This window comes from Nerophis lumbriciformis, linkage group LG15, assembly GCF_033978685.3.
Source record: "Nerophis lumbriciformis linkage group LG15, RoL_Nlum_v2.1, whole genome shotgun sequence".
Classification (NCBI taxonomy): domain Eukaryota; kingdom Metazoa; phylum Chordata; class Actinopteri; order Syngnathiformes; family Syngnathidae; genus Nerophis; species Nerophis lumbriciformis.
In genome coordinates this window covers 9,659,779-9,686,069 of record NC_084562.2, presented here as the reverse complement: position 1 = coordinate 9,686,069, position 26,291 = coordinate 9,659,779, and the positions used below count along the sequence as shown (strand labels likewise).

Sequence of the window (26,291 nt, the reverse complement as noted above, 5' to 3'; positions counted from 1 at the left end):
CAAAAGAAAGAAAAGCATGAGCATGTGTTGTTCCGAGTTCCCCAATAAATATTATCATCATGTTAAAGGTGTCGTACCTTACTAAGAGTGCTATCCAAAGGTTTATACTCTGTCCTGAACTCGTCTAAGAAAACCTTAAAGGTGTTGACCCAAACTTTGACTGGAGACTCGCTCCAGACCCTCTGCTCCTGCCGCATGGTCTTCTCCAGGATTTGCTCGAACAAAGCGTAGAGGTCTTTGTAGCGGATGCTCTTACCGTAGTCCATCTGGGGTAAGATGAGGAGAGATTTTAGAGAATATATTCAGCCAAAGCTGATAAATGCCGTTACTGATAAATCAAAGACACCATACCGCCAGTGCTGTGGAATAGGAGTTAAAGATGTTCAAACGGAATTCTTTCAGAGCTTTTTTGAACACAACGTCCACCATGGTGTCCTTTTTGCTGTCCTCCGTGTCCAAGTCACTGATCTAAATGAAGACATCACAGTTGAAGCTGCTGTATATCACAGATAGAGGGCGAACATGAGTAAGCAGATCAATAGCAATATCGATAGTAACGATACCTAGTATCAGTATATGTTCGATTCTACAGTGATTGGATCTATATTCTTTTTATCATTAACAAATAGGTTTTTGTTAGAGAAGTTAGAAATGCGTTAAAATGTAATATCGGAAATTATCGGTATCGGTTTTTGTTGTTGTTTTTTTTAATTATATCAACATAAAAAACACAAGATACACTTACAATTAGTGCACCAACCCCAAAAACCTCCCTCCCCCATTTACACTCATTCACACAAAAGGGTTGTTTCTTTCTGTTATTAATATTCTGGTTCCTACATTATATATCAATATATATCAATACAGTCCGCAAGGGATACAGTCCGTAAGCACACATGATTTTGCCTGCTGCTGGTCCACTAATAGTACTAACCTTTAACAGTTAATTTTACTAATTTTCATAAATTACTAGTTTCTATGTAACTGTTTTTATATTGTTTTACTTTCTTTTTTATTCAAGAAAATGTTTTTAATTTATTTATCTTATTTTATTAAAACATTTTTTTTAAAAGTACCTTATCTTCACCATACCTGGTTGTCCAAATTAGGCATAATAATGTGTTAATTCCACGACTGCATATATCGGTTGATATCGGTATCGGTAATTAAAGAGTTGGACAATATCGGAATATCGAATATATCGGCAAAAAGCCATTATCGGACATCCCTAGTTTTTGTTATTGTTTACAAACTCAGGATATAAGTTCCTGAATACAGCAAGGCTTTGAGGGAATCAGATTCAGATTGAGATTCTGAAGTACTTTATTAATCCCCGAGGGGAAATTGAGATTTTCAGCACAATCCCATTTAACGTCACACAAAAAGGATCGCTGACGGGTCTGCCGGCTTCCGGCGCCCCTTACCACAACAAACAAATGATTTAAACAAGAGCCAATAGAAGTTTTTGTTTGTACAGTTTGTACAGTGACTGTATATGTACAGTATGTGTATATGTATGTTTGTAGAGTGAATGTGTATGTACAGTATGTGTATATGTATGTTTGTACAGTGAATGTGCGTGTGGATGTACAAACTTTGAGTGTGTAGGTATGTACTCTATTTGTGTATGTATGTGGGAGCGTAGGTACCTATGTACTGTATGTACAAACCTCGTTTCCATATGAGTTGGGATATTGTGTTAGATGTAAATATAAACGGAATACAATGATTTGCAAATCATTTTCAACCCATATTCATTTGAATAAGCTACAAAGACAACATATTTGATGTTCAAACTGATAAACTTCTTTTTTTTTGCAAATAGTCATTAACTTTAGAATTTGATGCCAGCAACACGTGACAAAGAAGTTGGGAAAGGTGGCAATAAATACTGATAAAGTTGAGGAATGCTCATCAAACACTTATTTGGAACATCCCACAGGTGTGCAGGCTAATTGGGAACAGGTGGGTGCCATGATTGGGTATAAAAGTAGATTCCATGAAATGCTCAGTCATTCACAAACAAGGATGGGGCGAGGGTCACCACTTTGTCAACAAATGCGTGAGCAAATTGTTGAACAGTTTAAGGAAAACCTTTCTCAACCAGCTATTGCAAGGAATTTAGGGATTTCACCATCTACGGTCCGTAATATCATCAAAGGGTTCAGAGAATCTGGAGAAATCACTGCACGTAAGCAGCTAAGCCCGTGACCTTCGATCCCTCAGGCTGTACTGCATCAACAAGCAACATCAGTGTGTAAAGGATATCACCACATGGGCTCAGGAACACTTCAGAAACCCACTGTCAGTAACTACAGTTGGTCGCTACATCTGTAAGTGCAAGTATAGAGCGTTTTCTATTCGGGCTCCAGTACTATGGAATGCCCTCCCGGTAACAATTAGAGATGCTACCTCAGTAGAAGCATTTAAGTCCCATCTTAAAACTCATTTGTATACTCTAGCCTTTAAATAGCCCCCCTTTTAGACCAGTTGATCTGCCGTTTCTTTTCTTTTCTCCTCTGCTCCCCTCTTCCTTGTGGAGGGGGGGGGGGGGGGGGGGGGGGGCGGCGGCACAGGTCCGGTGGCCATGGATGAAGTGCTGGCTGTCCAGAGTCGGGACCCGGGGTGGACCGCTCGCCTGTGCATCGGCTGGGAACATCTCTGCGCTGCTGACCCGTCTCCGCTCGGGATGGTGTCCTGCTGGCCCCACTATGGACTGGACTCTTACTATTATGTTGGATCCACTATGGACTGGACTCTCACAATATTATGTCAGACCCACTCGACATCCATTGCATTCGGTCTCCCCTAGAGGGGGGGGTTACCCACATATGCGGTCCTCTCCAAGGTTTCTCATAGTCATTCACATCGACGTCCCACTGGGGTGCGTTTTTCCTTGCCCTTATGTGGGCTCTGTACCGAGGATGTCGTTGTGGCTTGTGCAGCCCTTTGAGACACTTGTGATTTAGGGCTATATAAATAAACATTGATTGATTGATATATAAATAAACATTGAAGTTAAAACTCTCCTATGCAAGGCAAAAACCGTTTATCAACAACACCCAGAAACGCCGTTGGCTTTGCTGGGCCTGAGCTCATCTAAGATGGACTGATACAAAGTGGAAAAGTGTTCTGTGGTCTGACGAGTCCACATTCCAAATTGTTTTTGGAAACTGTGGACGTCGTGTCCTCCGGACCAAAGAGGAAAAGAACCATCTGGATTGTTATAGGCACAAAGTTGAAAAGCCAGCATCTGTGATGGTATGGGGGTGTATTAGTGCCCAAGACATGGGTAACTTACACATCTGTGAAGGCGCCATTGATGCTGAAAGGTACATACAGGTTTTGGAGCAACATATGTTGCCATCCAAGCAACGTTACCATGGACGCCCCTGCTTATTTCAGCAAGACAATGCCAAGCGACGTGTTACATCAACGTGGCTTTATTGTAAAAGAGTGCGGGTACTAGACTGGCCTGCCTGTAGTCCAGACCTGTCTCCCATTGAAAATGTGTGGTGCATTATGAAGCCTAAAATACCACAACGGAGACCCCCGGACTGTTGAACAACTTAAGCTGTACATCAAGCAAGAATGGGTAAGAATTCCACCTGAGAAGCTTAAAAAATGTGTCTCCTCAGTTCCCAAACGTTTACTGAGTGTCGTTAAAAGGAAAGGCCATGTAACACAGTGGTGAACATGCCCTTTCCCAACTACTTTGGCACGTGTTGCAGCCATGAAATTCTAAGGTAATTATTATTTGCAAAAAAAAAATAAAGTTTATGTGTTGAACATCAAATATCTTGTCTTTGTAGTGCCTTCAATAGAATATGGGTTAAAAAGGATTTGCAGATCATTGTATTCCGTTTATATTTACATCTAACACAATTTCCCAACTCATATGGAAACGGGGTTGTATGTATGTGTGTATGTATGAATAACTGTGTGTATGTGAGTATTTATGTGTATTCGTATGTACAATATATTTGACTCCCAGTGTGTGCGGGAGCCAGAGTACGGCCCCAGCCACCCAGAGAGCCCAACCCACAAACAACAGGTGTGGCGCCCAGGGAACAAGGGACCACCGGCCCCACGCAGCCAGGCCGGCCAGCGACAGGAACCCCAGAGCCCGGCCCACCGTGCCGCCCGGAAGAGCCAGCAGCAGGCCATAGACAGTTAATATTGTAAATCCCACATTCTTTATTTTCATGTGCATTCTGGGTGTCTCATTCAGTAACAATGTTTTAAATTCCATTCTGTTTTTTTGTCATAACGTTTTTAGCATTCAATCAGACATTATTGTGAGATTTTATATTAGTGTTCCTAAAAATAAATATATATATACCGGCCCCCAGACACATTTTTTTCTCTAAATGTGGCCCCCCGAGGCAAAATAATTGCCCAGGCTTGCTCTAGGGTGTACTCGCGGCCCAACAATGGGCCCTATGGTGAAGAATCCATCCATCCATCCATCCATTTTCTACCGCTTATTCCCTTTGGGGTCGCGGGGGGCGCTGGAGCCTATCTCAGTGTCAAACATTTATATTAAATGACAGAACATACTCCTATTGTCAAATTTTGTCTGAAGACACTAATCTCCTTGAAAAGGGACACACAACAGGCTCCCTCGGATTGCCTCTGACCTTGAGAGAGCGTTTAAAGTGACCAATCAAAAAGGAGGGGAGTTGTTGGGCCGTTATTCCAATGCAAGCTCCAAAGTGCCAAAAGGATGAAACGTCACACTTACGGAGAAAGAGAAAGACACATCGCTAGCACAAATCGAGCAGCCGAGCAAAAACATAAAATTAGTCTGTGCGCAAAATGAGTATGCACCTGCGCAGAGAGGCCAAACACATGGAAGTTTTTTTTTGTTTTTTTTACGCGCAATTTTTCATTTTTCATTTCATTTATTTATTTATTTCAGGCAATAACATAAAAAAGTAAGTTGACAACACATAATAATATAAATTAATATAGTGCAAAAGGTAATGTATAGTATGTAATGCATGATTGTCCAGTTTTGCCTGAAAGGGAGTGGGAAGAAGAGAACTTATTTAATCCCACCCCCAGTTCTCCATTCAGTGATTATTCACATGAGTTTCACTCTTACTTTGTTCAAGGGTTATAATACAGATGTTGTGTCATAGTGGCATTACCACAGGTAACAATAATTATTACACTGTAACAACAATTTGTATCAACAATGTAGGAATAATGAATATACCAATAATGGTAATAGACAACATAGCAACAATGGTAAGGAAACATTGAGCACATGTTAACACTTTGAGACGGAGTACAACAGCAGGTCAAATTAAAGACCCTCATCTCTATATTTGAACCAGACCCCATGTTTGTATAATAGTTTAAATCCATTAATAGTTTGGCATTGCTTGTGTTTTAAGTCCAGTTTGTTCCATAGTTTTATTCCGCATACAGACACACAAAAACGTTTACGAGTGGTTTGAGCTCTCGGCAATGAGAAATATCCAAAGCCTCTCAAGTTATGAGCCTGCACTCGTCTTAAAAAAAACGTTGTAGATTAGGCGGCAATAATTTTTTAAATGCTTTATATAAGATTATTAATGTATTAAATTTAACAATGCCATACAAGATGCTGCTTACCTTTTTCATGAGGAAGTCATTCATGCTCCTGTAGTCGTTGATGCAGGTGAGGATCTGCAGGGCGTCATTTTGACACTGAGTGGGTTCCAACGCCACATTGCTGATCTTTACGCTCCGCCTTCGCTTCACTTTGGGAGACGGTTCCTTGTTCTCTTTCAAGTCTCTGTAGCCACGCTCCAATGTCAGGTCCGGACTGCAGCGCGGCGACAGGTTCTCTTGACCTGTCGGGCGACAAATAGAAGCTCTGTGAGTGATAATCTTCTCAAAGTGTAAAGGCACTGAGATGGATGACCTTCTCTCAGCAAGGGCCCGGTGTCCCCATCCTCTCCATCCAAAGAATCCACACAAATCAGCTTCTCTCTCTTCTTATCACTGAGCTTGGTCTTGCCCCAGAAACGCATCTTCCCACGAACTCTGTTAAGAAGTACACGTATTAACAAAAACTGTGACTGACACATAAAGATTACAATAGGTAATGGCTAAATTAATACCAACCTTCCGTCCTGGGAGTTCTTGCGCAAGGAGTCCGCTTTTTTTTCCAAATCTCCCGATGACAAAACTTTGTGCAGATTCTTTCTTTCCTCTGAGCCTGAGGGCTGCAAAAACATAACGTGGGAGAACGTTTAAAATTGATTTAGCCGCACATTTGCCAGAAACATTTCTGTAGGGTTTATACCGCCATCCTGTCAGTAGATGGCAGCATTACAGTGTGTTTCAAAGCTATACTTGTATCATGCATAGTGTCATCTCCTGATAACACATTTTTAGGAATAGTTGACAGAGAGAAGGGTTTAAGTCAGGTGTGTCCAAACTCTTTCCAGGGAGGGCCACAAACACAAAATGTAAAGGCTGTCGACGCCACTTTGTACTTTTTTTTTGTACATTCCCAATCCTAAAACCTATCATGATCTCACATGACAGTTAGTATTAGTTTCTTGTATTTTGTATTATTTCCTGTACAGCGCTCTAATTTTGATTCCACTTCCTGTTTAACTCCATTTGCTACCACTACTTTGGTCTGAGCGCTGTCACCTGCCTGCCGTCTCTGCATCCTGAGGTCCATACAAACATCAAAACTCAACAAAAAAACGATACGAAGTGCAATGTTTTTTTTTTTATTCTTGATTAATGTTGGTATCATTATTACACCAAGGATTTAGCACACTAAAAATATTGCGAGCAATTTGTACATATTTTCATCATATACCATGTAGAAGACGCACAGGTCAATGGCCATTTTAGTTTTTAGGTCTAATTATTTGGGGAAATTTGTCTGGTTACATTTCAGCACATTTAAGTTAATGTCCTTTTTATGTCACTTCAAATGTGTTTAATACCCACGTATGTGGGTATTAAACACATATATATATTACAGGCCAAAAGTTTGGACACACCTTCTCATTTAATGTGTTTTCTTTATTTTCATGACTATTTACATTGTAGATTGTCACTGAAGGCATCACAACTATTAATGAACACATGTGGAGTTATGTACTTAACAAAAAAAAGTGAAACAACAGTAATCAGAGCAAAGGGTGGCTATTTTGAAGAAATGACAATATAAAACATTAAATACATAATTTCAGTGACAATCTACAATGTAAATAGTCATGAATATAAAGAAAACACATTGAATAAGAAGGTGTGTCCAAACTTTTGGCCTGTACTGTATATATATTAGGGCTGCAAATCTTTGGGTGTCCCACGATTCGACTCAATATCGATTCTTGGGGTCACGATTCGATTATAAATCTATTTTTTCGATTCAACGCGATTCTCGATTCAAAAACGATATTTTTCCGATTCAAAACAATTCTCTATTCATTCAATACATAGGATTTCAGCAGGATCTACCCCAGTCTGCTGACATGCAAGCAGAGTAGTAGATTTTTGTAAAAAGCTTTTATAATTGTAAAGGACAATGCTTTATCAACTGATTGCAATAATGTAAATTTGTTTTAACTATTAAATGAACCAAAAATATGACTTATTTTATCTTTGTGAAAATATTGGACAGTGTGTTGACAAGCTTATGAGATGCGATGCAAGTGTAAGCCACTGTGACACTATTGTTCTTTTTTTTCTTATAAATGTCTAATGATAATGTCAATAAGGGATTTTTAATCACTGCTATGTTGAAATTGTAACTAATATTGATACTGTTGTTGATAATATTAATTTTTGTTTCACTACTTTTCGATTGTTCTGTGTCGTCTTTGTGTCTCCTCTCAATTGCTCTGTTTATTGCAGTTCTGAGTGTTGCTGGATCAGGTTTGGTTTTGGAATTGGATTGCATTGTTATGGTATTGCTGTGTATTATTTTGTTGGATTGATTAATTAAAAAAGTTAAAAAAAATAATTTAAAAAAATCCATTTTTGAAATATGAGAATCAATACTGAATCGTACAACGTGAGAATCGTGATTTGAATTCGAATACATTTTTTTCCCACACCCCTAATATATATATATATATATATATATATATATATATGTATACTGTTTGTTGTTGTTATCCCTTACACATTTCATGTTATTTTTTTACTTATGGTAGTTTTATTTCAATTTCGTAATTACTGTTTACAAATTATAAAGAAAACATTTTTCTGTATACATATTTTGAAAAAAATTATAGAGAAATGTTTCCTTGTATGTTCTGATTGTTTGAATTTTATGAATCACATTGATATTGAAATAAAGTTAGAAGAAAAAAAATGGACAGCTAGTTACATCATTTCCAGGGTTCACACTGCCAACCTTCGGAGCAACGTCTTCTTCTACGGTTTCAAAGCAACGTGTTGTTTAAAAGCGACCATTGTTTCAAAATGATTATTTCCATCTCCAACATTAAAGTAACATTGTTAACTACAGGAAAATGTGGGCAAGAGAATTGCGAAAAAGAGTTTTGCCTGCGCGAACCGAAACAAAGATTGTGGATGACTGACAAGAAGCTCACTCTCCATGTTTATTCTATTCGAATAAACGTTTGCAGGTGCTCAGAGTGATGCCCACAGTGAGACCTCTTGTACGTATTCAGTTTGACATACCTAGCAATTTATCCATGACAGCAAAGTAATTGAATTCATTTTAAATTATAACATTCATTAATTGACTTTTTGACCTAAAATTGTATCAAACTTTTTAATGCCTCTGGGAATTTTTTTTTTTAAAGGGGAACATTATCACCAGACCTATGTAAGCGTCAATATATACCTTGATGTTGCAGAAAAAAGACCATATATTTTTTTAACCGATTTCCGAACTCTAAATGGGTGAATTTTGGCGAATTAAACGCCTTTCTAATATTCACTCTCGGAGCGATGACGTCACAACGTGGCGTCACATCGGGAATCAATCCGCCATTTTCTCAAACACCGGGTCAAATCAGGTCTGTTATTTTCCGTTTTTTTCGACTGTTTTCCGTACCTTGGAGACATCATGCCTCGTCGGTGTGTTGTCGGAGGGTGTAACAACACGAACAGGGACGGATTCAAGTTGCACCAGTGGCCCAAAGATGCGAAAGTGGCAAGAAATTGGACGTTTGTTCCGCACACTTTACCGACGAAAGCTATGCTACGACAGAGATGGCAAGAATGTGTGGATATCCTGCGACACTCAAAGCAGATGCATTTCCAACGATAAAGTCAAAGAAATCTGCCGCCAGACCCCCATTGAATCTGCCGGAGTGTGTGAGCAATTCAGGGACAAAGGACCTCGGTAGCACGGCAAGCAATGGCGGCAGTTTGTTCCCGCAGACGAGCGAGCTAAACCCCCTATCGACCCTGGCCTGCTGACATCAACTCCAAAACTGGACAGATCAGCTTTCAGGAAAAGAGCGCGGATGAGGGTATGTCTACAGAATATATTAATTGATGAAAATTGTGCTGTCTGCACTCTCGAAGTGCATGTTGTTGCCAAATGTATTTCATATGATGTAAATATAGTTCATAGTTGTTAGTTTCCTTTAATGCCAAACAAACACATAGCAATCGTTGGTTAGAAGGCGATCGCCGAATTCGTCCTCGCTTTCTCCCGTGTCGCTGGCTGTCGTGTCGTTTTCGTCGGTTTCGCTTGCATACGGTTCAAACCGATATGGCTTAATAGCTTCAGTTTCTTCTTCAATTTCGTTTTCGCTACCTGCCTCCACACTACAACCATCCGTTTCAATACATGCGTAATCTGTTGAATCGCTTAAACCGCTGAAATCCAAGTCTGAATCCGAGCTAATGTCGCTATAGCTTGCTGTTCTTTCCGCCATGTTTGTTTGTATTCACTATGTGACGTCACAGGAAAATGGACGGGTGGTTAAAATCAGGCACTTTGAAGCTTTTTTTAGGGATATTGCGTGATGGGTAAAATTTTGAAAAAAACTTCGAAAAATATAATAAGCCACTGGGAACTGATTTTTAATGGTTTTAACCTTTCTGAAATTGTGATAATGTTACCCTTTAAGGCTTTTAAATGCCATTCAAGGCCTTCATTTTCACAAAGACCAAATGCTTTTTAATGACCAATGAAAACCCTGTCCTTGGTTTTTTTCTTGTTTTCTAATAAAAAACGTGTTTATTTTGTCCGTAGAAAATGTCGCGGGCCACAAAAAATTAGGCTGCGGGCTACAAACGGCTCCCGGGCCACACTTTGGACACCCCTGATTTAAGTGGTGAAGAAGAGCCATCACATCCCAGAGCTCATATCTAAAGAAGAAACTCAAACATGCAAATACTGTTTAGGAGTCTGCGAGAAAAGAAACCTGTGAAAAAGGTCAAAGTTATGTTAGAAAAGCCACAAAGGTTTGGGAAAACACATTTCAGAAATTGCCAGCTTTCATCTTAATACTGTTGCACGGGTTTGTGACCTTTTGATTAATAAGGCAAACACTTTTTATCACAACCGATGATTTATTCTCCTTGACGACAAGTTTTTTTTTTCTTTTCAGGGGGCGGCGAGGCAATTCAAAATGTGTCTTCCGCTGAGTCATTAGACTAAAACAGATGTGGAATCTCAGTAGAATAAAGAGAGGTCTCTATACTGTGGGGTTAGAAGAAGAGAAGCAGATGTGAAGAACGTGTGGAGGGCCGGGATTGGCATCAATGGCGCCCGTTACCATGTCGGAGTCACTGAAACAGGAGCCTCCTAAGCCTTCATCGGTGGAGCTCTGCTTGAAGAGGGCTACAGGGGAATGTTGGGGGCCGGTGCCGTCATAATCATCCTCGTCGGAATCGCCCCCGACAGAAAGGATGGGGGCGCGGGTGAGGAAGTCGGAGCGAGTCCGTGACATTCGGGCTTTCTTTTTTTGGCCCGCTCTGCCAACCTGGAGTTTACCACAAGTGATAATGACGTTTGAATGTGAAAAAGACCTCTGTTGGCGTGCACCGCTTTTAGTGCAACACAGAAATAGGCCACCAAAATACATTTAGTCATTCAGGGAATAAAACGCTATAATACAATAAGCCTAAAAAACTGTGTAAGGTTGCTTACATCTCGTGTTTTTGCTCCTTTAGGCAGTCTGGAGGCATATAAGGGTCCCTCTGTGGGAATGGCCTGGGGCGCCTCTTTGGTGTTTTTGTTGCTGTCGAATCTGAAGTGCAAGTAGTAAAAAAAAAAACATTAAATTAAACACACACAAAAAAGGCAACCTGAACAATAATATGCACAGTGGCTCTAGACCAGGGGTGTCAAACTCTTTTTAGATCGTAGGGCCACATTGAGAAACATCTAGTCCCAAGTGGGCCGTACTGGTAAAATCATGGCATGATAATTTAAAAGTAAAGACAACATCAGATTATTTTCTTTGATTAAAAATAGAACAAGCACATTCTGAAATTGTACAAATCATAATGTTGTTGTTTTTTTACACTTACATGTTGTTCCATCTTTATTTTTCACTATTTATATTTTCCGAATAAATTATGTGATAATGTTCATCAGTCAACTCATTGGTGTTGATTTTCAATCAATCAAGATAAAACAATTATATCAAAATCAAATTACAGGATGTTATTTACATAGTTTGATCATTTTCCTCAACTGACATACTAACATCATGTGGTTTATTTTGTACATATGTAGCATCATCTACAAAGATACAAATAATTGCTATATTGACATCCAGTGGACACATTTAGAACAGCAGTTTCTTTCATCCAACAATTTCAGGTAAATTTTTATACTCAGTCAACTCATCCCACAGGCCGGATAAAACCTGTTCGCGGGCCTGATCCGGGCCTCGGGCCTTACGTTTGACACCCCTGCTCTAGAACCACATGTGGCCCTTTTAGCTTCCTTGTTGTGGCTACCTTTGCAGAGCCCTAAGATGAGAGCTTTTTTTTTTTTTATTAAAGAGTTATGTCATTTCAAGCTGTCTGTAAGGCCGTGAATGTGTACACAGGCTGAGTCCTGACTGGTGATTGGATGAGCAGCTTCTTGACTGTGCCACCATCACAGCAAGCTAACCATGAATATGTCTCAAAAAGAAAAATATCGGAAGACAAAAAAAAAAAAAAAGAGTGGAATTCGAAAAGACTATTTTTCTTATGTGGAAGGTGAGTCCATAAAGCTCTTTTGATAGTAAAGCTCGCGGACCACTGCTCAAGCGGCAGCTGCCTGTCAATGTCATGTCAGCTTGGTTTAGGAATTTTTAAATTAAAGATGTTTGAAAATCAGAGCCTACTAAACAAAAAACTACAGGTAAAAGTACAAAAAACTACAGGTAAAAGAGCTTGTACAGTCAAGATAAATTGCATGACTACGCTAAGTGTGTACATGATTAACTCAATCATTTTTTTGTGATTAATCATATGAGTTGACATTAATTTTGACATAAATAAAATAAAATATTTTCCATTTAGATAGATTCAAGCAAAAAATAGGCCCATACTACTGATATATTAATGACACCAGGGGAACAGAGAATAGGAAAATGACAAAAATGAAATAAAACAGCGTGCCAAAAGGAACAGAAGCAAGCACAAGCGTATAGTGTCCTGCCCCATTCCTCGGTTTACCATTTTCTTAAAGGGGAACTACATCAGTAACCTATTTATCTATTTATATATGCACCTTATTGCTTTTTTTATCCTGCACTACCATGAGCTAATGTAACGAAATGTCGTTCTTATCTGTACTGTAAAGTTAAAATTTGAATGACAATAAAAAGGAAGTCTAAAGTCTCTTTTTTCTAGGAATTTTTCCCATAATCCACAATCGCTATTTGAGACAAGAACACACGTCTTTCCTTTTTCTGCGCGATCGTAACAGTGAAAAACTGCCAGTACGAGGCAGCTAACAATGCAGTTAATGGGAATTACAGTCGTGGTCAAAAGTTTACATACACTTGTAAAGAACATAATGTCATGGCTGTCTTGAGTTTCCAATCATTTCTACAACTCTTATTTTTTTGTGATAGAGTGATTGGAGCACATACTTGTTGGTCACAAAAAAACATTCATGAAGTTTGGTTCTTTTATGAATTTATTATGGGTCTACTGAAAATGTGACCAAATCTGCTGGGTCAAAAGTATACATACAGCAATGTTAATATTTGGTTACATGTCCCTTGGCAAGTTTCATTGCAATAAGGCGCTTTTGGTAGCCATCCACAAAAATTCTAGCTGACTTTTTGACAAAAGTGGTGCAGTTCAGCTAAATTTGTTGGTTTTCTGACATGGACTTGTTTCTTCAGCATTGTCCACATGTTTAAGTCAGGACTTTGGGAAGGCCATTCTCAAACCTTAATTCTCGCCTGATTTAGCCATTCCTTTACCACTTTTGACGTGTGTTTGGGGTCATGGTCCTGTCCAACTGCGCCCAAGACCCAACCTCCGGGCTGATGATTTTAGGTTGTCCTGAAGAATTTGAAGGTAATCCTCCTTTTTCATTGTCCCATTTACTCTCTGTAAAGCACTAGTTCCATTGGCAGCAAAACAGGCCCAGAGCATAATACTACCACCACCATGCTTGACGGTAGGTGTGGTGTTCCTGGGATTAAAGGCCTCACATTTTCTCCTCCAAACATATTGCTGGGCATTGTGGCCAAACAGCTAAATTTTTGTTTCATTGACCACCAAACTTTCCTCCAGAAGGTCTTATCTGTGTCCATGTGATATAATTTTCAGTAGACCCATAATAAATTCATTAAAAAAAAACAACAACTGTATGAATGTTTTTTGAGACCAACAAGTATGTGCTCCAATCACTATCACAAAAAAATAAGAGTTGTAGAAATGATTGGAAACTCAAGACAGCCATGACATTATGTTCTTTACAAGTGTATGTAATCTTTTGACCACAACTATAGCTACTTGGGCGGCGTGGCGCAGTGGAAGAGTGGCCGTGCGCGACTCGAGGGTCCCTGGTTCAATCCCCACCTCGTCATGTCTGTTGTGTCCTGAGCAAGACACTTCACCCTTGCTCCTGATGGGTGCTGGTTAGCGCCTTGCATGGCAGCTCCCTCCATCAGTGTGTGAATGTGTGTGTGAATGGGTAAATGTGGAAGTAGTGTCAAAGCGCTTTGAGTACCTTGAAGATAGAAAAGCGCTATACAAGTACAACCCATTTATCATTTATTTACTCCGCCAAAAAACAGCAACAACATTCTAACAACCAAGCAAAAGGGACGTTCTTATTATTGACGCTAACACAGAGGAACTACTTTCTTAGCATTTGTTGACAACACTTTGCTCACAATGTTCCTTGGACCACTAGCAGGTAGCCAGTTACTAGCTAGCTTGGGCTGCTAAAATTGTTGGTTGCAACCTGCCATAAAATAAGGAAGAAGGAGCTTGTGCTGCTTCTGTATGCCTTTGAGTTAGGAAAGTTAATATCAGCTCATAAATCATGTATCTCACCTGTATAGTAGAAAGTTGTTGCACCAAGCCCGGCCCCAAGCTACCAACTTGATACTATACAACTATCAACAATTGGAATGCAGCATAAAACGGTCAACATTACTAGTAAGCATTTTCTATCCGAGTAGTGAGGATTATTCTGAATCCACCAGCCCTAGAAGTCGGCATCCTAGTGATGTTCTAATTTGAACTTTGAGACTGTAGCAACAAACGCAACCGTTGCAACGTGCTCTTTGAAATCAATGAACAGAACAGCAATACGGCATTTTCTGCTCAAACTCTACACTCACTTGTTTTATTGCTACGCTCAAGCTGCTTGACCATCGTGTGAATTAAGCCGCGAAGAAGATAAACAGATATTATGTCATATGCAACCCAGCTATAGGCAGAATTGATCGTAACCCCATTACCTGCATTGTTAGCCGCCTCTTACCAGCAGTTTTTCACAGTTTGCACAGAAAACGGAAAGTTCCCCTTTAAACCCAAACACATTTACCTAATTTATTAAATAACACCCAATGAAAAACGGTTTCATAATCGAATACTCACTTGACAAAGGTTACTTTGTCCTTGGGTGAGAAGAATATGTTTCCTGGCTTGCCTGACAGACCAACTGTCGAGTCTTGACTGCGTTGCACCTTCTTGGAAGCTGCTCGTACTCTGGTCGCGCCATCTTTTGACTCAAGGGTGAGTTTGGGGGCCCAACCTTCAGGAACAGGTTTGCTTTCCTTACGCCGTTCTATGTGGGCAGTAGCAGGTGGAGGAGGAAATACCTGGGCTTTAGGGGCACTGCTGTGAGTACGCCCCGCTTTTGGGGAGTGTACCGATGTTACTGAGGAATCCGACTGCGTTCTGCCATGAGGAACTGGCCCGGATGTTCTCTCAATGAACAGAGAGTTGGGTCTGGGTGTTCTACTGGAGGCAGCAGGTCCACCATGTCGGCTCTGCTGAATCTTCTGCAGAGCCTCTCCTCTCTGTTTCTCAAACATATCTTTCTCAAACTGAGCAAAGAAAAGACGCTGACGTTCCAGCGCTTCTTTCTGTTGTCTTATCTGCTCCATCATCTCCCTCTCATTCTGCTGTTGCTGATTACGCTGCCTCGCCTTCTTCTCTTCATTAAGCCGCGCCAGCTTCTCCAAGACCACTTGGTCAGCTTGAGGGAGGGCACGAGGCAGAGAAGCCGGGGCTTGTCTCAAGTCATGAATCTTGACCAGCTCGCTCAGCTCTTCGCTTAATGGAGTTTCTTTCTGCATACTGATGAGCACCACTACTGGCCGACGTGTTGAGTCATGCCGTTCCTTGAGAGGTTTGATTGTCGTAGTTGTGGAGACAACGATCTCTGTGTTTTGTACTGGCTCCCCAGGAGGAAGACAGGAAGCGGCAGTGCTGCTTTCACAAGAAGGGACGTAGAAGGTCGGGAGGTAGTTTTGGAGTTTGGGCGGATGTGTGGAGGAGAGTGCAGGCTCTGAAGTCCGCACCCCGTTCAGATCTTCTGTCTTTGGGTTTAAGGAGAGAGCCTCTATACTTGACTCTGGCAGCGTGACTGAACCAGTAGGAGAGCACAGGTCGTCACTGTCCGTCACCTCCTCTGTAGCTTTGGGAGCATCTTCAATACTTAAAAGCTCAAAACTGCCTTTGGAGCTCTGGCTGTCAGGAGTGCCTTGTGGTGAACAGAGAGGAGGAGTCGTTACCAGTTCAACAGACGAGCACATTTCTTCAGAAGGAGGGGAGTTTCCACTACAGGTGGAACGGACTTTCAGGAGCTCCAGGCTGAATTTGGCTTGTTCGAGCTCTCGCATTCGCCGGCTCTCCCTCTTGGCCCGAGTGGCTTTCTGACTGAGCTCATCTGCAGCTCTGATCTTCTCTCGGACCACCACTGCGGAGGTGGCGACGAAGGGAGGTGCCTCTGAGGTGCCTTCCTCCTTCAACTCCCCATCAATGCTGCTGAGAATACTGAGTGTACTTTCACCTTCTTCACAAAAAGGGTCTTCACAGGTGCGGGGATCCACACCCGTGACTCGCTCAGGGGCGTCGTCTTCTGGCAAAAAGTCCACCTGTCCATTCTGTCGCTGAAGCAGCTTCTCCTGTAGCTCTGTCCTCTCCATAAGCTTCTGTTCTCTCAATACTTTGAAACTGGTGATAAAAAATGGGCATTAGCGTGGTTTAAAGTCAAAGATACAGTATCAGTTTATACTAACAATTTGAACAAAAAAAATTCATTTTATTGGCTCGTAAGCGTATTGTACACCTGCTTTGTCTTATGAGATCTTGTTCATACTGAGATTGGTTGTTGACATGCTGAAGAAATGATCAAGTACCGTAATTTCCGGGCTATAGAGCTAAATATAAGCCGCACCCATTTAATTTGTGGACAAATTCTGTTTTGTACATACATAGGCCGCACTGTTTGTAAGCCGCAAGTTTTGAAACATATATTCTTTACACAGGCGCACAAATGTAACAACACACAGTAGCTTACCCAAAAAGTCATTGAGCACTCTCTTCATCCTCCTTCTGCCCTCTGAAACAACTGAAGTCGCCTTCTTTGGTGTCGACGAAAAGACTCAAAATTGCTTTTTTTGAAATTTTGTCAGCCTCGTTTTCCCTTTCGTCTCAAGGCAAATTCGCATATGAGCTTGTGGCGTCCAGAAATTCGAAAACCGGAAGTGACAGTTGATTTACGTGTCGTTTCCTTTATCGATAGCCGGACCGATCGCCTTCAACTTGAAAGCTGTATTGTATGCATTTCGTCGTGTCTTCACCCTGATGACGGTGAGTCCATAACACGCTAAATGGCTGACTGAATGATTGTATCAGTGCGTCTGATTTAATCCATCCCATCCATCCATTTTCTACCGCTTGTCCCTTTTGGGGTCGCGGGGGGGTCGCTGGAGCCTATCTCAGCTACAATCGGGCGGAAGGCGGGGTACACCCTGGACAAGTCGCTACCTCATCGCAGAGCCAACACAGATAGACAACATTCACAGTCGCATTCACACACTAGTAAACATTTTAATTCCACCGTGGCCCGTTCAGCAATTTCATTGGTCTAATGCAGGGGTGTCCAAACTTTTTGCAGCAAGGCCCGCATAAATAAAGTGCCACTTTGATTCATTTTGTACATTAAAAATGCTACAAGCAAACCAATGTACTTTAGTATATGCAAAGCTAGCTAAACATAACACCGACATCTTAGCTTTGTGTTATTGTTAACAAAACATACATTTGACATAAATTAAGCCTTTTGAAGCATAACAATTGCTGAATGAAGCAAAAATACCAATATTACAGTAGGATTGGCCACTACATGAGACAAAACCAATTCAAGTGTGCTGTTCAGTATCGTGGCCTCTGATTGGCTGAATTCCCAGGCAGCATTACTAACTTTGGCATGCTAAATTTTTTAACCAACTTTGCAGCTGAACACTTCAGACTCATATAACTTGGTACTTGACACATGCTAACTGTTAGCATGATAACATTAACGTGCTAACATTTTTTGTCAATTTTGCAGGCAAATGCCCTAGAGTCATTTAACGTGGTACTTGACAGAAGCTAACGTTAACGTGCTAGCATTCTAACTGTTTAAGCTAATTTTACATGTGCAAGCTTAATAGCCATTTAACTTGGTACTTGACCTATTATAACTGTTAGCAAGTTAGCATTTCAGCATTCAGACGCATTTTCTCCCAAAATTGCATATTCTATTTTTTTTGTGTAATTTTCTGATCCAGGATGTTTTAATTTTGTTTTTGTTTTAATTAAAAAAAATGTATTGGCAGCATGTGAAGCTCGTTAACCTGGAAAAAAATCCAGAAATTTGCTACAGCATTGTATACACCACAAGATTCAAAGTGTGGGGGAAAAAAAGTTGTGCCTTATAGTCCGGATTTACGGTACACCAGAAAACTTTTGCAAACATTATACTGCCTTTTCAACAATGTTATTTTTGGTATGTTGCTTAAACTATTACAAAACACTGGAAACAAAGCAGAGCGATAGTATAAATAATCAAATGGAGTATTGCTTACCCTTCTCGGGCCAGGTAGCCTCGGCCTAAAGCCTGTAGTTGCACCACAGCAGCATAAAGACGCAAATAGGCTTCTCTGGCTCGATGACAGCGCCAGGCTGTCTGAATGACCAGAGTTGCCGTGCAGCGCCGGCAGAGCCACAGTCGCCATGCCCTCTGAAGGACCAGTGCCGCCTCTTTCCACAACCTAAACTTCTGACGTTCACGGTAGCCCCTCCAGTGGGTCTGCAGGCACAGTGCTGCCTCCTGATGGGTGTTCTGGTCTATTTGGTTTTCCACGTTTTCTGTGGGTCGGTACAACCGCCACCATCTCTAAAAGTGGAAAGAAAATAAGGAAAATAGTCATGCGAAAAATACATAAAAAAGCAGATAAAACTAAAAAGCAGTGTTTATTTTGTTGACTAAAATAGGTTAACAAATCAAAACAAATGCACATTGACTAAAACAATGACAAAATTAACTGGGAATTTAGTCAACAAATAAAAACGAGAAAAAAAACTTTTGTAGTAGACCATGGCCAATTTAATAAGCAATTCTAATTTTTCAAGCTAAAACACAAAGAAAGACGTGTATGTTATATATATATATATATATATATATATATATATATATATATATATATATATATATCTGTGTTGGCCCTGCGATGAGATGGCGACTTGTCCAGGGTGTACACCGCCTTCCGCCCGATTGTAGCTGAGATAGGCTCCAGCGCCCCCGCGACCCCGAAGGGGATAAGCGGTAGAAAATGGATGGCTGGATGGATGGATGGATATATATATATATATATATATATATATATATATATATATATATATATATATATCTATATATCTATATCTGTGTTGGCCCTGCGATGAGGTGGCGACTTGTCCAGGGTGTACCCCGCCTTCCGCCCGATTGTAGCTGAGATAGGCTCCAGCGCCCCCCACGACCCCGAAGGGAATAAGCGGTAGAAAATGGATGGATGGATGGATGGATATATATATATATATACATATATATATATACATATATATATATATATATATAAATGTGCTGTGTTGGCCCTGTGATGAGGTGGCGACTTGTCCAGGGTGTACCCCGCCTTCCGCCCGAATGCAGCTGAGATAGGCTACAGCACCCCCCGCGACCCCAAAAAGGGACAAGCGGTAGAAAATGGATTGATGGATATATATATATATACACACACACACACACACACACACACACACACACACACACACACACACACACACACACACACATTATAAATTTATAACACTGGTTGCTGTATTTAAATGGTAGAGTGGCCAAGACGCCAATTGTGTACATCCTGTGTAGTTATACATAATATAGAATAAAACTAGTTTGCTTCTTAATATGACTATAACCATGCACACATATTTACATGCACTTTTCACTGGCGTTGAGAGTGTGTGTTTTTTTTAAATCAAACTATAGATCAGTGATATTTTTGTTTGGTCATGAGATAGGCTCCAGCACCCCCCGTGACCCCGAAAGGGACAAGCGGTAGAAAATGGATGGATGGATGGATAATTGGCTAAAGAAATAGTAGACCGACATGATAAAATGTACACATTACATTTTAATGATGGAACAAAAAAAAGTTACAAAGTTATTGAATGTCATAGTTAAAAGATAATTTATTTAAGTTATGCATTCCTAATTGCCAACAGTTTATTTACACAACTTTGTGTATGTAAATAATCTAACACTTTATATTTTAGTGAAGAATATGTACTGTAGTTTTAAAACTAAACTAAAATTAAATCAATTCAGATGATTGAAATATGACTAAAACTACAGTAAATTACATTTTTGTCAAAAGACTGACTAAAACAAAATCAAAAAGCTGCTGTCGAAATCAACACTGCTCAGAACGAAATATGGGAACATGGCTAGTGCAGCTATAAAGGCAAAAAGTTGAAAATGTTGAACGATAATGATTAAACAAATATTCAGTGAGAATAACATTACAGAATTAAACAGAATAAATAAGTAAAATTAAAGATGAATGTAGCTGAGATAGGCTCCAGCGCCCCCCGCGACCCCAAAAGGGAATAAGCGGGAGAAAATGGATGGATGGATGAGTAAATACTGGAACAAAACAATTGGATAGAAACGGTTCATAAATAAGTGTTGAATATAGAATAAGCAAAAACTTCTTCATAATCAATCAATTACACATATCGCTTGACATTTTTTAAATTGGCATACAAATCATTGTGTGTCCCTATCAATGTGATTATTGGCCTCCATGTTATTGTGACCTTGTCTGGCCATCACTTATCAGCAATCCTAACTTTTATTCTTCAACTAGTTAGTACTTTTTAAATTTATTTATAGAAATGTAGTTCCATTCAAACTGCAAGCAAACTATTATTATTTTACTTTACAAGGTACACAACTTTAAAAGTAATTATTTGTCACGTTGCATCCGGATGAACAAACAAACGTAAATAAAAACTTGTATTTTCAACTTTTGAGTGATTTTTTCAAAAGCTTAAATAAATATCTTGATATCAACAATATTCTTGAAAATAAAGCATTGTTACAGACGCAGATGTTGGAAAAAAATACAATAAAACAGACTATTTAAGGGCCGCAGAGAGGAAAGGAATAAAGCAGAAAGAAGTGTACCTGGATGCAAATTGCCGCTTCTCTCATCCTGACAAACTGCTTCCTCTCCAGTCGGGATCTGAACCTCTGCTGCAGCATGACGATGAGCCGGAGAACTTCACCGTGGAGGAAGGCCTGCAGCTGCTGACGCTCTGACTCACGCAGAAACACCTGTGAGGACCATGCAGTCAGAACCAGGTAACGTTGGCTTAATGGAGACCAAGGTCGGGCGATATAAACCCACACTCCTCCGATGAGAAGCACACGTACACACACATCAGACATCTCTGACACATGGCCACAAAAATGTCAGGTATGAACTTCTAATTATATAGACAGCATCCCAAAGGCATGGACCCTCATTCATGTAGAAGACTCCAAATATGGGACAGTCTTCATTACATCCTCACATTGACTGGAGTAATATTACACTCAACCGTATTTCCTTTAGGTGCATGTAATTTAATGGGCCGAGCGATACATTAGGGACTAAATCAGCATTTGTTTCTGTGATGGCAACATCCACACCCCGAGAAGGCACAACGGGCATGGCAGGATTATTGACACACAAGCATAGTATTATCCATCTACTTGTTAAATAATGCAACAACTAAATGTATAACACCTGCATTGCCACACTTTATGTTCAACTTTCATTGTAGCAATGATCACAAATGAGATGTCATGTTTTTTTTGTTTTTTTTTCCCAAGATGTATATACTGTAATATTGTACATGGTCATTGGTACATATTGTATATATGTTATAGATATAATATAATATATCTTTATCAGTGACGTGCGGTCACTAGAGGCAGGTGAGGCGGGGCCTCACCTGCCATCTAGGAAAGAAAAAAAATGTAAAAAGAAAAAAAAATTAATTAAATTGTTATATGTATCCAGTGATTATACTATAAAGTTATTTTCCATTTAACTTCACCAGTTTTAGATTATTTTTATTCAAAATCATGCTCACATGTGCTCCACTGAATGCTCAGGGAGTGTTTGTGTTTGCTCAGACACATGAAAAATTAGAGGGAACATTGGTTGCATCAGCTCTGCTCTTTTAATGTCTTTAATGTCCTTTGTGTTCTTTGATGTTTCCCTCTTACGCACATGTTTATGAGTGCTATGGCTATGAGTTTTTTTTCCTTGGCTTCAGTCTGGACTCCCCCTCCAGGGGCCCAGGCTAAGACTGATTTGTGACTGACTGTGGGTTCAATGTGCACAATTGAATAACTTACCGTATTTTTCGGACTATAAGTCGCAGTTTTTGTCATAGTTTGGCCGGGGGTGCGACTTATACTCAGGAGCGACTTATGTGTGAAATTATCAACACATTACCGTAAAATATCAAATAATATTATTTAGCTCATTCACGTAAGAGACTAGACGTATAAGATTTCATGGGATTTAGCAATTAGGAGTGACAGATTGTTTGGTAAATGTATAGCATGTTCTATAAGTTATAGTTATTTGAATGACTCTTACCATAATATGTTACGTTAACATACCAGGCACGTTCTCAGTTGGTTATTTATGCCTCATATAACGTACACTTATTCAGCCTGTTGTTCACTATTCTTTATTTATTTTAAATTGCCTTTCAAATGTCTATTCTTGGTGTTGGGTTTTATCAAATACATTTCCCCAAAAAATGCGACTTATACTCCAGTGCGACTTATATATGTTTTTTTCCTTCTTTATATATGCGACTTATACTCCGGAGCGACTTATTCTCCGAAAAATACGGTAGTTGTTCGGACAGTAATGTGTTTGTGTAAGTTTAGATTGGGGTATGTTGTTTCTTAATGGGAAATACATTAATGTCTCTTGTTTTCATGTTAGCATTTTAGGTCACCCTCCAAACTAATATACACATACTTTTTACAAGTTGTTTTAACACAAGGCTGCTGTAAATTAAATGTATCCCATAAACTATATGTCCCATCTCTATCTTTAAATATTTTTTAATTTCACCGAAGCCGTGAATTTATTTATTTGTGATTTCACAATGAAGTAACAAAGTAACACATACCATAGTCTTGCCAACTTGGTAGCCATCTGGCGCCAGATCCAGCTGGTCCAGCCAGTGCTGGATGGCCTCCCTGGCAGTAGTAGTGCTCTCTGGGAGCAGCACAGAGAAGTGATGCACAAAATCCTAATGGGGACACAAAGAATGGAGAACACTTTTTTAATAACAACCAATCTGTTGTCAGAATGTTAAAGGAGCCCCAGATGCTCATGTCAGGTAGGAGTTTTTACACTGATATAGGATTCTAGCGGGGGTACAATAGCAGTTTTCTTTTTTCTTTTTTTTTATATATAAAATACTCTAGTTTGAGTACAAGGTAAATGTGCATTATTCCCCTAAAACACTTGATTTATCTACATTGTTGTGATTGGCCAGGGTCTAGTGTTGGCTCCTGGCTTCTAACACTGTGCCCTACCACCTCTTAGAGCTGTATAGAGCTACACCCTCTCAACCGGTTACGTGCTAATGATCATCAGCAAATAGTAAAAAATTGTTTTTAAATAAAACAGCCAAAGTAGGTAGGCAAGCATTGGGGTGAAGTGCTCCCTTTTTTGGTTCCTTTTAAAAGCCGTGCCGCCAAACTCTGGACTAACTAAGCCAGTGGTTCTTCACCTGGGTTCGATGGAACCCTAGGGGTTCGGTGAGTCGGGCTTAGGGGTTCGGCGGAGGTCAAGACACACCCGACTCATCGTGTAAATAAAATCTTCTCCCTATCGGCGTATTACGGATACGGCAACAGCAGAAGTCAGACTGATTTGCAGGTGTGTAATTTGTTGTGAGTTTATGCAGTGTTGGTTTTGTTGTTTGAACAAGGTGATGTTCATGCACGGTTCATTTTGTGAACCAGTAAAAAAAACATGGTAACACTTTAGTATGGGGAACATATTCACCATTAATTAGTTGCTTATTAACATGCAAATTAGTAACATATTGGCTCTTAACTAGTCATTAAGTACTTATTAATGCCTTATTCGGCATGGACTTAATATAACCCTAACCCTCTAACCCTGTCCCAAACCCTCTAACCCTAACCAAATAACTCTAAATCAGTCTTTGTTACTTAGAATATGTTCCCCTAGTGTCCAAAAAACTCTAAATTAAGTCTTTGTTACTTAGAATATGTTCCCCATCCTAAAGTGTTACCAAAAACATATAATAACTTTGTCTTGAATTTGAAAAAAAAGGAGGGTTCGGTGAATGCGCATATGAAACTGGTGGGGTTCGGTACCTCCAACAAGGTTAAGAACGACTGAACTAAGCATCAAAGTGTATTGTGACCTATTCAGTCAACTGTGTCCTTGTCTGTTCACTACAGTGTGTTGGATCAATGTTAATGTGTGTTTAAAGACATTTAAATGTGTCCAAACTATAAATACACTAATATAAATGCATACACACACACACACACACACACACACACACACACATACATATATATATATACATATTTGTGTGTGTGTGTATGAGTATGTATATCTATATATATAGATATACATATACATACACAAATATATGTATACTGTAGGTATATATATAAAAATAAATATATATGTCTGTGTTGGCTCTGCAATGAGGTGGCGACTTGTCTAGGGTGCACCCCACCTTCCGCCCGAATGCAGCTCGCGACCTCGAAAGGTACAAGTGGTAGAAAATGAATGGATGGATGGATGTTAATATATGTATATATGTGTGTATATAGGGGCAGCACGGTAGAAGAGGGGTTAGTGCATCTGCCTCACAATACGAAAGTCCTGAGTAATCTTGGGTTCAATCCCGGGCTCGGGATCTTTCTGAATGGAGTTTGCATGTTCTCCCCGTGACTGCGTGGGTTCCCTCCGGCTTCCTCCCACCTCCAAAGACATGGGGGATAGGTTGATTGGCAACACTAAATTGGCCCTAGTGTGTGAATGTGAGTGTGAATGTTGTCTGTCTATCTGTGTTGCCCCTGCGATGAGGTGGCGACTTGTCCAGGGTGTACCCCGCCTTCCGCCCGATTGTAGCTGAGATAGGCTCCAGTGACCCCCGCGACCCCAAAGGGAATAAGCGGTAGAAAATGGATGGATGGATGTGTGTATATATTTTTAATTTTCCTGAGGGAACTCTCCTGAAGGAATCAATAAAATACTATAGATATGTATATATACATATACACACAGTATATACTATAAATATATACAGTTAAATAGAATAAAAGTAAGTCTAATCAGCCAAGAATTTCACGACACCCCCGCAGGACCCCTGTTGAAAACCACTAATGAATATTTGAAACATACACAGAAGTCTGAAAACATGGAAATGTAGGATAGGACTCCTTTATGTAATCATAAAACATTGTTGATTACTAGTAAGATGTTTCCAATGTATTTTTTTCAGAACTTTGGCCAAATATGAGTGATACAACCATGAGGACTCGCTGAAATAAAATAACTTTACTTAAAAGGGACCTATGATGATATTTGTCTTTTCTGACTTATGAATGTTGTTACAATGTTGAATACATGTGTTAAACAAGGCGTTCTTAACCTTATTGACCCCAGAGCCCAACTTTTTCCACTGCAGAGGGGCCAACTCAAATGTTAACTCTGAATCACTAATCTTAATTTTAAATTTAATGGTATACAATAATTATACTGTAAGTAACCTACTTACAATTTCCAACCTTGTCAAATGATATGAAACCAAGTGTTAATCACAAATAGTATTATTTATTTAACATAAACCTTGGGCTTAGGTCAGGCTGATGAGGTAAATAAGTACGAATCAAATATACTGCCGAACTGAAAATATTGAACATTTTGTGCTAAAGTAAATAAACTGAATTGATAATGAATATTTTTCTTAACTAAACTGACAATAAAATTTAAGTGCAAAGGAAAATACGGCTTGACAACGTTAGTCATAATTTTTGCACTTGAGAAACTTTTCTGACTTTCGCTCCAGAGTTCTTCTGTTTGTTTGAGATTGTCACTGCTGCCATGAGTGGTGGAAAAGTGTAATTACACTTGAGTACCGCCGCGGCCCATAACACAGCTGAGAAACAGATATTTTTTGGCGGCCCAAAAATGGGCCTATGGTTTTTGAAACACTGTGTTAAACAACGCCAAAGAGTGAAATCATAAGATTAATCCATTTGGGCGTGA

General features: G+C 39.8%; 1 protein-coding gene across 7 annotated transcripts in view; it reads right to left on the bottom strand.

Moving 5' to 3' along the window:
* The window catches only part of myo9aa (myosin IXAa), a 256,934-nt gene that overhangs the window by 22,052 nt on the left and 208,591 nt on the right, over positions 1–26,291 (bottom strand). For 6 of the 7 annotated variants that reach the window (XM_061974888.2, XM_061974889.2, XM_061974890.2 and 3 more), the window contains 11 exons: positions 23,155–23,277; positions 21,140–21,289; positions 18,498–18,808; positions 15,016–16,599; positions 11,099–11,198; positions 10,725–10,931; positions 6,118–6,218; positions 5,915–6,036; positions 5,623–5,843; positions 352–468; positions 78–266 (listed from right to left, as the gene is read on the bottom strand). In XM_061974888.2, the coding sequence (XP_061830872.2) occupies positions 78–266; positions 352–468; positions 5,623–5,843; positions 5,915–6,036; positions 6,118–6,218; positions 10,725–10,931; positions 11,099–11,198; positions 15,016–16,599; positions 18,498–18,808; positions 21,140–21,289; positions 23,155–23,277 (3,225 nt within the window). The remainder of the gene's footprint in view (positions 1–77; positions 267–351; positions 469–5,622; positions 5,844–5,914; positions 6,037–6,117; positions 6,219–10,724; positions 10,932–11,098; positions 11,199–15,015; positions 16,600–18,497; positions 18,809–21,139; positions 21,290–23,154; positions 23,278–26,291) is intronic. The other variant, XM_061974893.2, reaches the window with a different exon arrangement.